Source organism: Armigeres subalbatus, chromosome 2 (assembly GCF_024139115.2).
Source record: "Armigeres subalbatus isolate Guangzhou_Male chromosome 2, GZ_Asu_2, whole genome shotgun sequence".
NCBI lineage: Eukaryota > Metazoa > Arthropoda > Insecta > Diptera > Culicidae > Armigeres > Armigeres subalbatus.
The window spans coordinates 126,186,184-126,202,973 of record NC_085140.1 but is presented as its reverse complement, the minus strand read 5'-3'; the positions used below and the strand labels follow the sequence as shown (position 1 = coordinate 126,202,973).

Genomic DNA, 16,790 nt, shown 5'->3' with positions numbered 1-16,790 from the left:
TCATGGCACACTGTCTTATCCATGTATACACGAGAATTAAGAGACTCTGGAATGGAGTCAAGCTGCAGCTTGCTCACCACAAAACAGAAGTGATGCTGGTTGGCAACTGCCGAAGGATCCAGCTTATGCAGATTACCATGCAGAGGGTACGACATACCGTCCGTGCGGGCTTTGAGCCATCTAGGAGTGATGATCAACGACCGACATTATCCTCGATACTGAGGTACGGAGTTCCAGCCTGGGAAGCTGCGCTCAAGACAAAACATAACCGCAGAAAGTTGAACAGCGTGTTTCGCCTAATGGCCGTTCGAGTCGCGAGTGCGTACCGAACCATTTCGTCGGAGGCAGTTTGTGTTATCGCAGGGATGATTCCAATCTGCATAACCCTAGCCGAGGATATCGAGTGTTACCAACGGAGAGATACCAGAAATGTGAGGAAGACGGTGAGACTGGACTCTATGGTAAAGTAGCAGCATGAGTGGGACAATGCGGATAATATAAGGTGGACCCACCGGCTTATCCCCAACGTGTCGACGTGGGTGAATAGGGAGCATGGTGAGGTGAACTTTTACTTTACACAGTTCCTGTCCATATGTGTGGCCATGCGTCATCGCCATTCTGCCCGGCGTGTAACAACGTAGAGGAGACTTCAGAGCACGCGGTATTCGATTGCCCGAGGTTTGCAGAAGCACGAAGAAGAATGCCTCCCATAAGGGAGAACAACATCGCAGAGCGAATGTGTCGCGATGAAGGTAAGCGGAGTCGTGACGCAAATATTGTCAGAGCTGCTGCGTCGATGGAGAAGGGACCTGCAAATAAGCGTCGGTTTGGAGGGAAATCCACAACAGTGAGCAGTGTTTGGTCTCGGGTCGTCGGGGCGCCAGCTAATCGGAAGTCTTCTGCCAACCGGAATCGTCGGACCGACCTCGGCACTCGAACCGCCAACCTGCGGACAGCCAGTCGGCGAACTAGCCTAATCTAGGGACCAGAATTTTAGAAGAAGTGCATGAGCACAGCAGACCCCCCTCCCTTCTCCTGAAGTAGTCGTGGGGGGTAGCATCCCGTGGTCCCGGGGGAATTGAGGCAAGAAGGAGAAGGGACCAGGATTTATCCGGGAAGCACATTTTTAGCAGGTCGGGCAGAAGCCCAGCCCTGTTCGCCTTCGAGCATAGTATGGATGCTCAGGTGTCTGTCGCACAGATTTTTAATGTCCTTTAACCCTTGCAAAAAAAAATAAAAGGGTTGTGTACAAGGCACGACCGCTCGACGTAAACGACGTAAACTCTTAGTGCAATGAGTATCGTAATATCATATGATTATTAGGTTGTATACATGATATAATCGCGATCCAACCAAACCAACCAACCAAGCCAACCAAAAATTATCATAATCGGTTCTCAGCATAAACATTTTCTTGAAACACCACCGACGACCATTACAGATGTTACTTGGACCGCTACCTTCGCAGACGTCGTCTCAAGTCAATTCAAAAACCTGCTCTCCCGCGTTGCGGTTGTGATGAAAATCATCGTGTACAGCAACAGTTCGCTAACTGGGCGCTTTTTAACTGGACTGTTTTTTAACTGGGCGTTCGCTAACTGGGCCAAAGCCCAGTGAAAAGCAGTTATCTGTCAAAAAACAACAACAAAGACTCGGTGACGAGGGGATTCTGAATGGTATATTATTTAAGCTTCATGTAAAACACGATCACAACAATGCATTGCAAATTCCCTCGTCAGCCCAGTTAAAAAGCGGCGTTCGGTAACTGGGCTGGTGTTTTAGCCCAGTTAGCGAACGGTTGCTGTAGTTACAAATCTTAGTAGAGCAGATTTGACGGCAGCGAATGAAAAATGGAAGAGAAAATTACACTTGCACAATTCTGCTGTCACCGACGACAGCCACTCAATAATTTACCGCTTAGGTACTTGCTACAGATGTCATCTCAGTGAAAAAAATTCTGCAGCAACTACTCATCGGCCGCCACTGGCAAAAATTCCCCGTCACTAACACCACCAAAACGAAAGGAAGAACATTGTGAGAAAATTTTACTTTTGCGACAATTTCCAATACAGCGAACAAAACCTGCTTCTTTACAAAATGATGGTCCTAAAAAGGGACCGATTAAGTGCGCCATTCACTATCAGTATGGGAGCGTACACAATTTACGTAACGCTTAGACGGGGTGAGGGGGTTGGGCAAAGTGTGGCGATCAATACAAAAATTTAAGATGTTTCATACAAAAAGGTTACATAAAGGGGGGGGGGGGTTTAAAATGCCCAATTTTTGCGTTACGTAATTAATGGATCTTCCCTATGCGAGAATCAATATTGGATGAATTTCGAAATCTTGATGATGTTGCTGACGACGGCCACACGCTTATTTACATCAAGCAAAGCTTATTTACGCTCTCCAAAGAATCTCGAATTAACTGGTTGCCGGTTGTGATGCTGGAACCGCGTTGGACCGCTCTCTGTGAATTCTCGAACAAAGTGGTTCGCGCGCGCGGGAAAGCTGCTTTCTTGCATCCAATGAAATAAGCTGGTTAGCTCCGCCCCTTTGTTATTCGTAATGAGTGCACATAAAACTTGCTCCCACAAATATTAACAAAGGGGCTGGGCATCGGGCTCACCATATTGAATACAAGAAACCAGCTTTCACACGCGCGCGAGCCCTATTGTTCGAGATTCCTTGGACGCAGCGGTCCCTGCATCGGCATCAATGGCAGTCGTCAAAGTCTGTTGCGTCCAGCGGGTTGTGGTTCCAGCATCGATATCGATGCTGCTCGTATAGGCGTGTCGCTGCAAAATCATTATTGCGTGGTCTTTATCAGCAGTACTCAAGTTCAAGTGTACAGCAGTACAGCAAATCGTGGTGAGGCATTGAGTGGCCATCCGCAACAATCGTCCGCGGATATGTATCGAGGCGCATAATGCGGATCAATATTTTAAATGGAAGACACTGGATATGTGACGAATATTCTTTACAGGAACAGAAAATTGCATTGGAAAGTGAAATTTTATTACTAGATTGTGTTTAATATTTGGAAAGGCGCATCCTTGTGTATAATTTTCTTTTGCATCTACCTGCTGACGGTCGGCACAGAGGTGAAGAACGACGCTATCCAATTTTTGACAGTCACCATGGGAATGTGCTTAGTAATGTGTGTGGGCGGACAGGTAGCAGAGTGTAGTTATTCTGGTTTTTACGGAGAATTCTTACGAAGTGAAAATAAACGTGACTCGACCGATTATTGTTTCGTATTTTATTCAAGGTGAACAACATGACGTTTAAAAAACATAAGTACAAGCGTTTTCTCTGAAAGGGGCTGGATTCACGTTAGACTGACAGGGATGCCAGTTCAATACTCCTCCTCGGGGATTCAGCCTAGTTTGCCCAGATTAGGTACCAGGCTCATCATCGTGGTGAACTTCCGCACTCCTTCCGTACCAAGCGGTTTGGTAAGGATGTCCGCTATCATTTCTTCTGAAGCACAGAACTGTAGATCAATTTCACCAGAAGCACAAACGTCTCTTGTGTAGTGATAACGGATGTCGATATGTTTGGACCGCTTCTTCTGGTGGTCAAGCGCAACGAAATCCAAACAGCTGCGGTTATCTTCGTATATGATAGTAGCTTGCATCTGCTTTTCGCCCAGCTCATTCAACAAACCACGGAGCCATACCGCTTCCTGCGTTGCACCAGATAGCGCAACGTATTCTGCCTCCATTGTGGATGTGGCTACACAGCTTTGCTTGCGACTGATCCAACTCACAGTAGCTCCTCCTACACAATACAGATATCCGCTGCACGACTTTCGGTCACTGCTGTCACCGGCCCAATCCGAATCGCAATAACCAAATAGCTTCAATTCCTTGTCGTGTGCTCCTAGTCTTAATCCATAGTCGACAGTGTGTAACAAATAGCGAACGACTCTTCTTGCTTCTGTCCAATCGACAAAATTCCAACACAGGCAGCTATGTCGGGCCGACTGTGAGTTGCTATATACAAAAGGCTTCCAATTAAACGTTGGTAATCAGCGTTGTTTGGTAGTGGCTCGCTCTGTTGTCTGATTTTGAAATACCCCGTATCCATTGGAAATTTCGAACCTTTAGCACTGTCGAGTCCAAAGTTCTTTGCTACCTTCTTGATGAATGCGTCTTGACTGAGATTGAAAAATCCATCCTGGTCTCTCCATACTCGTATGCCTAGAAAACAAGACACGTCTCCGAGCTTCGTAATCTTCAACTTCTTCTGTAGCTCTAGCTCGATTTCCTTGATGCTACTCTCTCGTTTGCAGACGACCAAAATATCATCAACGTAGATGAGAAGGTATATCCACTCTCCCCCGCACTTTTTACGATAGAGACACGAATCCGACTTGCACTGTGTAAACCCCATCATCTGTAGTATGTCGGTTATCGTACGGTGCCATGTTCTAGCGGCCTGTTTGAGACCGTAAATTGTTCTTTACCTGGTACAGCGTATCCCGGGGGCTGATAAATGTACACTTCCTCCAGCAGTGTCCCATAAAGGTATGCTGCCTTTACATCTAGGTGCCTCACCTCCATACGACGGTACCCAGCGACTGTTGCTTCTTCTTGGTTTTCTCCCAGGTATAAATCTTCGGCACTTTCGTAACCCAACAAGTCTTCTACATCTTCGATTGAATCATTGGTTTTCGGTTGTTCGTCTCTGGAACGTAGCGGTGGTAACTCAACCATTGACTCCTGTTCATCTCGTTGTACATTTCGACCATCCCTCTCGATTCTCCGGTCCATTGCCATATCCTCAAGAAATTTAACATCTCGACTCACCGTAATGCGCCCTGTAGTTTTGTCGAGGAAACGATATGCTTTCTGCTCGTTTGAATAGCCAACAAATGTCAGCAGACGGGCCTTCGGTTCCATTTTCTTCCTACGTTCCGCGGGTATCTGTACCCAGGCGTCGCTACCGAAAATTCGGAAGTGCCCTAATGACGGCTTTCTACCAAACCAACACTCGAAGGGGCTCATTCCTGTGACACGCGACGGGAGCCGGTTTTGGACGTACGTCGCTGTAAGCACCGCTTCTCCCCAGTATTTTTCTTCCAGGCCTCCTTCCAGTAACAGACATAACGTCATTTCTTTGAGATAGCGATTTTTTCTTTCGGCTACGCCGTTTTGTTGCGGCGAGTATGGTGCCGAAAACTGGCTTTTTATCCCTTGACTGCAAATCTTTGCCAACAAACTCTCCACCTCCGTTTGATTGAACTCGCGGAACTTTTCCGATCTGTGTCTTACTGAACGCAATGAAGTCCCTAATTTTCTCCACAGCATCAGACTTACGCCGCAGTAAATAGGTAAACGACATTCGAGAGAAGTCGTCAACAATGGAAAGGTAGTATCTGTTTCCGCTGGGAGTACTCACCATTGGCCCACTGAGATCCATGTGCACCAAATCCAATATAGCTTTCGATCCACGATCACACTGCTTCGGGAACGGCTTTCGAGCCATCTTTCCTTTGAGGCAGCACTGGCATACTGCATGTACATTGCAATCAACCACCTTAATGCCGTCCGCTAGTCCTTTCATGGGAATGGATCGCACAATTTCCGGATCACGATGCCCTAGCCGCCTATGCCAGGTATGCACACAGTTTGGCGTATGCGACGGCTGTATACTTGCCATTGCCCTCTCAGGGGTACACAAACGATACATATTACCGTGGCAACCCGCAATCGCTAAATATTTGCAAAAGGTCCTCCATGTCACCATCGTCGGTCAGTTCAAGCTGCGTCAGCTTCTTGAGCAGGTACACGTCCGAAGTTTTGTCATGGTACTTCTTTAGTGCAGACCACACTTCCTCTGCAGTTTCTGCATTCCGTACCAAACTCAATTGTCCGTCGTCAAGACACAAACAAATTGTCGCACGAGCCCTTTGATCATCTCTGTCCCATTTGGCCAAAACGTCCTCATCCTCTGTTGCCGGGGGCCTCTGGTCACCGATGACATACCATAGCTCGTCGCGTACAAGCATCATTTCCATTTTGAACTTCCACGTTTGGAAATTGTGGTTGTTCAATCTTGGAAATGGAAACCGTGCCTGATCAGCCATTTTGTTTTACTGATGCGGACGCCTGCGCTCACTCCGACGAAAAAAAACCCAGATTAATCCACCTAGCGGCGATGATGCCTTTCTCGTGCATCGTAAAATGTACTGAAAAAATCACATAGGAAAGGTCAAAAAAGCACTTTAGGGGGATAGATCGCATATTTTCTATCATTTTGCATGTTTTTGCATTAATTACTATGCATTTCCACCATTCTTGAAAAAAAAATTTTTTTCGTTTTTGAAATTTTTTTTCCAAGGGGGGACCCTGGGGAAAAACCATGGATTTTTAATAATTCGAAATGCAATGTCCGATCAGGCCAATTTTCAATAGCAAACAATGGGACCGCATTCCCGTCGAATGCGACTTGTTGCGAGTAAATCAGGTAATGCTAAGTTCCAAAAAGTGTGTCTACAAAATTTGTACACATACACACACACACACATACATACATACACACAAACAGACATCACCTCAATTCGTCGAGCTGAGTCGATTGGTATATAACACTATGGGTCTCCGAGCCTTCTATCAAAAGTTTGGTTTTGGAGTGAAATTATAGCCTTTACGTATACTTAGTATACGAGAAAGGCAAAAACTTATTTTCTACCGATTCTCCCGGAAAACGAAACACTACGACCGGATATTTTCTAGCTGCGCGTACTCTGGGTCCATAACCTGTGGGCGGACAGGTAGCAGAGTGTAGTTATTCTGGTTTTTACGGAGAATTCTTACGAAGTGAAAATAAACGTGACACGACCGATTCTTGTTTCGTATTTTATTCAAGGTGAACAACATGACGTTTAAAAAACATAAGTACAAGCGTTTTCTCTGAAAGGGGCTGAATTCACGTTAGACTGACAGGGATGCCAGTTCAATAATGTGGTGCAAACTTCTCTCAATATTATGTAAAGTATAAAGATAAATCTTTTCGCAAATTCAAGCATCACATTCGAACACGACAAATCAAACCCTTTGAAAATTTTAGTAATGGTCCTGACAAAGGAACGATTTTCAAATCTAACAAGATGATCCACCACTGTCAGCGCTCCCTTCGCACTTAGAACATTGCGAGTCCAGCGGACAAACGCGAATGAGGGGCAGCGAAAGGGAGCGCACGCTCCCCGATAAGTTTATGGATTACTTTGTTGGTTACGGAGAAACTTCTGGCGATTCATTTTATGCAAATGTCCAGATGTGACATGCCCTGGCCTGGGACCTGAGACCTGGCCTGGCCTTAGACTTGGATGATCTGTTGGTTGCAGGTCGAAATCTTTCATCGATTCGGAAACTGAGACCTGGCCAAGCTTTTTGAAATGTTTGACTATGGAGAACTTCGTCATTTCTTAGGAATCAAGGTAGATTACAACTATGAATACGGAGTGATTCAGCAAGTATCGACGGATTGATGAAACGTTTTGGGATGAGTGAATGCAGAGTTCGGATGGAAAAGGGATTGTCACTAGACCTGACGGGACAACATATCGATGAACCATACCGGGAAACGTTGGGATCGCTGATGTACCTCATGTCCTCATGCTATGCGTGCGACCAGATATTTCTTTTCCGATTGGATACTTGGGTCGTTTTCAGCAAATTCCTAAATCTCAACATTGACAAGCACTAAAGCGAGTGGTTCGGTATATACAGGGAACAAGAGACATAAAACTATTATTCCAATGGGACGAATCGAGTTCATCATTGATTGGATATGCAGATGCGGATTGGGTGTCGGACACAAACGATCGAAAATCGGAGAGCGGTTACCTGTTCAAGGTGTTTGGCTGTTCTTTTTCCTGGTGCAGCAAAAAACAACTTACCGTAGCAACGTCATCCAGTGAAGCTGAATATGTTTCTTCAAGCATGACTGTCACTGAAGCAATTTGGCTTCAAGGGATTCTAGAGGACCTGCAAGAAGCTATCAAATCAACTGACATCTATGAGGACAACAGAGGTTGAATCTGTATGGCGAAGAACTTTGAAACAAAGCGGACGAAACACATAGATATTAAATATCATTTCTTACGTGATCATGTGGCTTCTGGATCTCTAAAAATAGAACCTATCAAGACCCAGGACCAACTAGCAGATATGTTCACCAAGGCATTGGAATTCTCAAGATTCAAAACTCTTCGAACAAGCCTTGGACTGACTAATTGAAAGGGGTTCTACCTAATCGAGTAGCTAATCAGTAATACTCAACGCTATCCTAGAAACCCCTTAGTAACATAATTTGTTGATTGAAAATAAATATTCATTCGTTAATTTGCAATCGCTAACTTGGGACGTCTTTCCTTAAATCCTCAGAAGTTTCTTCAAACAAGTAGAACCACCTTCTCTACAATAGCTATTACGTTTTCTTAGTACACGAGAAAGGCAAAAATTACGAGGGAAATTCGAAAATAGAAACAATAAACAGTTCGATTTTACTTGTTTGTATTTATTTACCGGTTGCCATTTTTCCATCTTTCTTCTTGTCTGAAATAGATCAGAGTACTACGTTTTACAGTGAGAGTTACATGCAGGGTTTGTTCAAAAGTCTACAACGGTGAATTTAATTTTCTTCCATTTTTCCGTCTGTCTGCTTAGCTTAGGTTATTTGTTTGTTTGTTTAGTTGTTCTGCTAGTAATAGTTATACGCTCGCACTAAGTATACGTTGCTCAGCATAAATTTACTTCATTCTATGAGTAATACGAATGTTGGTTTTATTCAGGTTTGGAATTTAGTAGATATAAACTGTAAATTTTCAACAAGGATTCAATTTCGCTCATCTTATTAGACATGGGTCAACGGTTTTCAGCTGAATAGATTGGCTAAATTGTTTGCATTTTCTTAAGAAATTCAACGCCGAACGGGGTTATACTATGGATAACATCGAAACATTTTTTTTAAGTCGTTAGCTGTTGTCAATTTAGATTTTCACTCTTCAATTTAATCTGTTTGCTATTAGAAATGTCGGTTTTGGTGTTTCTCTTCGATTATAATTCTTCTAAAAAGCTATTCATTGTGTTTGCAATCAAAAGTTGCAACCGAAAAAATACTGTTCCAAAAATAGTCTTTCGTTTTTTGTGTATTACTATTCAATCCTCTATATAAAAGCTAGCTTGCAGGTTCTACAGTCATTTTCTCCTAATTGTGTAGAAATAGTTGACTATTGTTTGTAATTCTCGCAGAAGAAGGAAGCAACTATGTTTCAAAGCAAGTCAAATATAGATTGTAACTGTGGTAATTGAGAGTGTGTCGTCGACTAAAAAGTCTCAGCAGGTACCAATTTCGATTTTCTACAGTTCGTGCGATAAAGTTGTTTGAGTGGGTGTTGTTTTTTTAAATAAAAATATGAAAATGCTTTCAGCTGTGAAGCTTTTAGTAGAAGCAGGACTGTTTAGGGGAGAGTCTCCAAAATTCAATTGCTTATGAATTTATTCGATAGCTATAAAGTGGTAATCTTTGACACACGTTTACTAACGAGGGGAACAGATGAAATTTCAAAAATGACTAAATTGAACAATCGTGTACGATTAAAGTACCTAACAATTACAATATGTATATCCAGAAAGGATATCGTTTGTAATAGTTTTGCATCTCAATCTGCACGCATAGTAGAGTACACATCAAAAACTATCGAATAAACACAAAAGATTGATTTGGAGGCCTTGATGAGCACCGATTTAACATAAAATTGCTGCACCAGAAAAATGAGATAATTCAACCAATAAGAAAAAGGCAACGGAAATAAAATTCTGACGGTTTCCTAATTTACAGTGTCGGACGAAATTGTGTTGAATGATAATTATAGATATAGTGGGGCATATGCCTTTCGTTTATAATTTAGCTTCTATAATTTATTTTTACACTTCACTCGATTTTCTTCCCATGCGTATCTCTAGGCTTGTACACAAACAATAATCACGATTTGTATCACTTTCATGAACTCAGAGTTGTAAAAACTAATAATTTACACAATTTGAGGGAATAGAACTCTCACGTAGGTATTTTTCATACAATTTAGGGTAGCTTAATTATGCTACTTCAGCCCTCACTAAGAGCCGATAGGCCCGTATTTTCTCAATACAATATATTACCCTTAACATAATTCCTGCTGTATTTTTTCGACACCTAATCTCTACCTACTTTACTGCTCACATTCATCATATCTCGATTAATATATAATAAAGGTAATATTATTCGGCGTAATATCGCTTATTATATATTAAAGTCTTTTCTCACAATGCTGAAACGGAATGGAACAGAGAAAAGGGGATTCGTTCCTTTGGACCGAAACCCCAGGGAATGGACACATTTACGAACGAAAACAATCTTAAACATAGTATTGCTCCACAGAGAGTACAAGAAATTAACAACTAATCTCAACACAGTTTGCTGTAGGTAGACAACAAAAGAAAGATCTCTCATAAATCACACTCGCTTTCGCGTCCCGCGCTTACACAGTCTTCTTAGTAACTATTGCCGTTCTCCACGTCCTTGTCGGCGCGGCGGAACTTTTTGCCTTGCCCAGCCGTTTCGTTATCCTCGTCTGAGCTGGACTCACCGGAGTCGTTGTTGATCGAGTCGTCATCATCGACATCGTCGTCGTCGTCGTCATCATCGTCGGTATCCTTGGCCGAAGTGGTGCTCTTTTGCATGGTCTGCTGCTGCAGCTTGATCCGATGATGTTTGATGATAGCCGAGGGCATCTCTGGATTGCTCTCCAGTGTCGATCGCTGGCTGGACGGAGCGTGGCTGTACTCAGAGGTGTTGTCCTCATCCGAGATGGTCACATTGGATGCGTGTTTTATGTGCACAATAGATCCAACGATGGAAGCAACCGCAGCAGCATCACCAGCAACGGCGACAGAGGACGGAGAAGCACTGGACGATGGGGAGGGTGGATGATGATAACCCTGGGCGGATACGGAATTGGGGGCGAGTGCAGAGCTCGGGGACAATTTGTTCCGACGGCCACGTTTTATGGGAAGTCGAGCAATGCTGGAATGAAACGAGAAGAATATGTTAATAACAACTGAGTCAAAAAAATGATTTGCTTTAAAAAACAGTTCAATACTGGATCAATTTTAGACGAGCAAGAACAAACGATTATAGAAAGATTGGAAGGGTCATTTATAAGTTAATTGGAGTTTTATATTATTTACAAAATGAACAATTCAGTATAACTTTTGAATACCTTAATCGATTTTCACCAATATCCTCTGTCCTTAGCAGACAATTATAGATGAGTTGAGACGGTCATTCGAAAAAACAAGAAGTGCGTGGGTAGTGTAGAGTGCGAGATTATGCATGAGTTTGGTAAGCATAATACCATTAGACATAATGTATGTTAGGCATAACGAACATAAGGCATAATTTAAATTTCACATTCTTCAGTTCATCTGAGGTTATTTGAGATTGTACGAAACCAATAGCTCGAATTCTACAAAAAAAAGCAAATCCTTGAAAATAACATTTTCCTGGAAATAATATTTCCCCAAAAATATCTTTTCAAAGAAAATTATATTTCCCCGAAAATGACACTTCCTCGAAAATTACATTTTCCATACAACCAAACAAAGCGGCCCATTGACATAATGCAATTTGACATAGGGTCATTAGACGTGAAGGCCATTTGACATAGCTGTGAACTGCCTCAAAATTGATGGTCATTTGGCATAACCGACTTTTGGCATAATTGTTTGTGTTAAATAAAATAGTTATTTGACTAATTGGTGCTGGGAAAAACGAATCCAAATTTAATACAAACCCAAAATCAAATCCAACTAATCCCAGTCCCAATTCATATCCTATACAAATCCATCTCAAAACCAACTCAAATCCAACCAAAATCCAATTTAATTTCAATCCAGGAAAAAAAAAATAATATTCGAGTCCAAATCCAATCCAAATCCAATTCAAATTCAATCCAAGTCCAATCCAAATCAAATTCAAATCAAAACCAAATTTAATTCAAATCTAATTTAATCTAATTCAAATTGTATTCACATCCAAAACAAATCCAATCCAAACCAAAATACAAATCCAATCTAAACCCAGTCCAAATTCAACTCATTTCCAATACAAATTCAATTCGAAACCCCCTCAGAGACAAAATTTATATAAGAAATTTTTTTTTCGAAATTTTTTTTTTCATGAAACCCCCTCCAGACCAATTTTTTGGCTACGCCACTGAATCCAAGTCCAATCTAAATCCAATTCAAAACCAATCCAAATCCAATTTAAACCTATTCAATTCCAATTCAAATTATTTTCAAAACCAATACAAACCAAATTCAATCTAAATCCAATTCAAATCCAGTCCAAATCCAACCCATATCAAATGCTTATCCAATTCAAATCCAATCCATGTAAAATCTAAATCCAATCCAAATCCAATCCTAATCCAATTCAAGCCCAGTCCAATTCCAATCCAAAATAATTTCAAAACCAATACGAATCAAATTCAAATTCAATCCAAATCTAATCCATATCAAAGGCATATCCAATTCAATTTCAATCCATGTAAAATCCAAATCCAATCCAAATCGAGTCCAAATCCAATACAAATCCAATTCGAATACAATCTAAGTCCAATCCAAATGCATTGTAAATCAAATTCAAATTTATGTCCAATTAAAATCCAATTAAAAATTAAACCAAATCCAACACAAATCGAAGCCAATCCAAATGTAATTCAAATCCAAATCCCATCCAAATCAAATTCAAGTCGAATCCAAATCAAATCTAAATTCTTTTTGTGTGACTCCAAATGGCTGGAGCGAAATGCGATGACAGCAGCTCTCCGTCGGTGCGTGTGCACGCCACGGAGATCTGACGAGAAGAGGCCGAGTCATGGCTTGCTGTATGTATAATCTCACGCTGATGTTAACTTACTCAAACCCCACATTCCCCTTCTACTATCACAAAAAAAAGAAAAAAAAGTTTAACTCAGGGCTCGAACTCGAGTCCACTGAGTGAGAGTCTGGCATGCTACTTCTCAGCCGTTCTTGCTTCCTCAGGCATTTCCACTTCTTGTCTCACAAAAAAAGCAACAAAAAACCCTTTAGCATTGGACGCAGTTTTTTTTTCAAAGTTATTTTCGCAAGACGAAGATGAACGTTGAACATGTTGCATTTGAAAACTAAACTTGAAAATAAACCTGTCTTAACATCGTGGTTTTCAATCCTAGTAGAACTCTGCAGTCAATAGAATGTATCGTTTAAATGTTAATCTATGTTGGTACCTAGTGTTATGATATTGATCTCTCAAGACACATTATGGATCCAACTATCAGCCTCATGCGTAGTAACACCACCAAGCTGACCTTCAACATGTCGATGTTAAACTTCCGAACAACCGCCCAGAAAATTATATTTATTTTTAAAAATAAAGAGATACCTCAATTTTAGACTTCTGTTAACTAGCACTATTAGCCAATAGCTCCAAACTAATAGCTTTGTGAAAGCTGGCAACGTTTTTTTTAACTTTTTTTATTTCGGATATCTGATTCAACGGGCAATTCCACCATGACTACTAAGTCAGTAAATCCCAAAATAAACGTCAAGATATGTAATCTATTTCGCCTTCCAAACAACTTTGTGGCATATAATAGTTCTCCATATCTCACAGATTTCGTTAGAATAAGCTTAACTTATGGTCTTATGCCCACTGTCAATAATATAAATTTCAAACTAAATTCATTTTAACCAAAATCTATGCTTCCAGGACACGCCCTGGGATTTTCTAGTTTGTAAACCCATTTTTCGGCAGTCTTTCAGATGCGCTTTGTGATTTTTCAAACCACAATCCATTTTCCAGTGGTCACCCCGACGCGCTTTGCAATTTTCAAAACCACAATTCATTTTCCAACGGTCATTCCGACGCGCTTTGTGATTTTTCAAACCACAATCCATTTTACAGCGGTCTCCCAGACGCGCTTTGTGATTTCCCAAACCACAATCCAGTTTCTAGCGCTCTTCCAGACGCGCTTTGTGATTTTCCAAACCACAATCCATTTTCCAGCGGTCATCCCGACGCGCTTTGTGATTTTCCAAACCACAATCCATTTTCCAGCGGTCGTCCCGACGCGCTTTGTGATTTTCCAAACCACAATCCATTTTCCAGTGGTCGCGCTTTGATTTTCGAAACCACAATCCATTTTCCCACTGAACCAAATCACCCGCCGGTTAATGTATGAAAAATCATTCAGTGAACTGTTATTTTGATGTTTCCTGATACAGAATGACACATCCATTTGGATGATTTTCTGCACGAACTTGAAATTAATGTAAATCAAAAGTTGGATGCAAAAATGACAAACAATAGCTGGTTTTGCACTCACACTAACTCTATATCTAATTTCATTCGTGAGCAGTATGATAATCCGTTTTATCTTGATCATATAAAAATTGAATCTGCGGCTTTAGGTCGTCGTACATCATGACTACCTTCAAGTCCGCAGAAGAAAGAAAAACGTTCCGCAAGTTGGTTTACACGATTTAACCTAATGCTTTTCCTTTTCGGGTAAGTTTAATTTCTTTTTAATGATGTATATAGATACTCTCAGGAAAAAGGAGCATATATAAAGCAGAGAATCTACAGTATATTTTTTATTGCAGTTTCAAAGCATGCTTCAACGACGACAAATCATGCTAGCATCTGAGCTCAGTTTGGAATCATGTCGGTTCGCGACGGTTTTGTTCGATGTGCACAAAAGTTTTGTGTCGAAACACAATTTGCAGGTTTACCTATATAAACATGCGATCAATTTGTTTGTACCAATGGGTAAGTTAATACATATAGAGAAATTCTATTAAGATAATTTCCATATTACTTTTTTTTCTAGATAATATTTACCGAAAGGAAAAATCTACAAATGGAAGAGCCTTTGAAAAAGACTGACCCTTAGACCTGACGCAGATATCGGAAAGTTGGCGAACCATTGTAAACTGCCCCACGTCCGCTCACTCTTATGTTACTTATTTCCTCTACCATGTTTTATTTACCTCCTTCAGCTTGATGTCGAAGATCATTTATCAAGAATAATAATGATACGAATAAACGTTATTATAATTATGAAAATATTATATATTTGTTTTATATTTTGAAATTATAAAATTCTTATATATTTGTTTTATATTTTTTGATTACTTTGGGAAGAAAAAGGTTCCTTTAATAATAAACATTTCTGTCCCATTTCAAACAATTATCATTGAGCAAATGAAAGCTAATCAGGTTAATTTTCAAATGAAAATCATCCACTGATTCGTTTGTTATGATTACCATCTGAATGATTATGTATCGTTTTCTGGATGACAATCATATAGATTTTCAGAGAATTAGCATAAAATATACTGAATGATAGTCATTTGTAAATCATCTGATTTTTGTTATGGGGCTTGGGTGAGGCAAAAATCATACTGTAATTGGCGGAATGTTGCAGTGGACGCGCTTTGTGATTTTCCAAACCACAATCCATTTTCAAGCGGTCGTCCCGACGCGCTTTGTTGCAATATAAACCACCTTGCTTGTGATTCATTTCAAACCATTAGGGCCGATGCCCACGTAGCGTTTTTTCATTGCGTGCACGTGGCGTCGAAAAAACGCAGGTGTGCATCGATGCGGCGACGCTGCGTTACCGCTTTTTGCCGATGCACACATGCGTCCTTTTAACGCCGTGTGCACGCAGCGTTGAAAAGACGCTTCGTGGGCATCGGGCCTTAAATACTGTATTTTTCGCACATTAAACACTTGAAATCAACTCACCTTTTGAAATCAGCGTCAGGATACAAAAAACAACCTGGCAGGATCGCCAAAATGTGTGGCTCCAAATGGCTGGAGCGAAATGCGATGACAGCAGCTCTCCGTCGGTGCGTGTGCACGCCACGGAGATCTGAGATCTGACGAGAAGAGGTCGAGTCATCATGGCTTGCTGCTCACCGATTGACACGCTAAGGAGTTAATGTATAATCTCACGCTGATGTTAACTTACTCAAACCCTACACTTTTCAGATCCAATCCGCAAACAATCATAATCCAATACAAATCCAATTCAAACCCATTTCAATTCCAATCCAAATTATTTTCAAAACGATCAATCCAAATCCATTTTAAATCCAGTCCAAATCCAATCCGTATCAAATGCTTATCAATTCAAATCCAATCCATTTAAAATCCAAATTGAGTCCAAATCCAATTCGAATCCAAGGCAAGCCCAATCCAAATCCAATGTATATCCAATTCAAGCCCAGTCAAATTCCAATCCAAATAAATTTCAAAACCAATACGAATCCAATTCCCGTATTCTTATTTAAGGACAAACGATTGATTTTGATTTTGATTGATTTTGATTTGATTTTGCTGGCGTAAACAAGAATGCGTAATCAACTTTCGTTCGATAGAGCGTTCGACCGTAAACAAGAATATATGAGTGATAATCCTCATTATTTTCGGGTTACGATAAAAATTGGAATTGCTGGGGAGGAAGTTCTCATACTTTGTTATTTTCGTCTCAGATTGGAATCAAGGAGTACTCTGCCTGTAATCGCATGATTGTCCTATATGACTTTTGCATTATATATTTTTAAAGTTTTGATGAGAAATGGTCATATTTTGATAAAACTGTGTGATTTTAAACTATGACCATTTTAAAATGCTAATAACTTTAATCGGGGTCCTCCTTAGCCGTGCGGTTAGACGCGCGGCTACAAAGC

At 41.0% G+C, this 16,790-nt stretch overlaps 1 protein-coding gene across 2 annotated transcripts in view; it reads right to left on the bottom strand.

Moving 5' to 3' along the window:
* Positions 1-9,889: 9,889 nt before the first annotated feature.
* The window catches only part of LOC134210817 (mitogen-activated protein kinase kinase kinase 13), a 97,365-nt gene continuing 90,464 nt past the window's right edge, over positions 9,890-16,790 (bottom strand). For both annotated transcript variants that reach the window (XM_062687119.1, XM_062687120.1), the window contains one exon: positions 9,890-11,076. In XM_062687119.1, the coding sequence (XP_062543103.1) occupies positions 10,545-11,076 (532 nt within the window). In that variant the 3' untranslated portion in view covers positions 9,890-10,544. The remainder of the gene's footprint in view (positions 11,077-16,790) is intronic.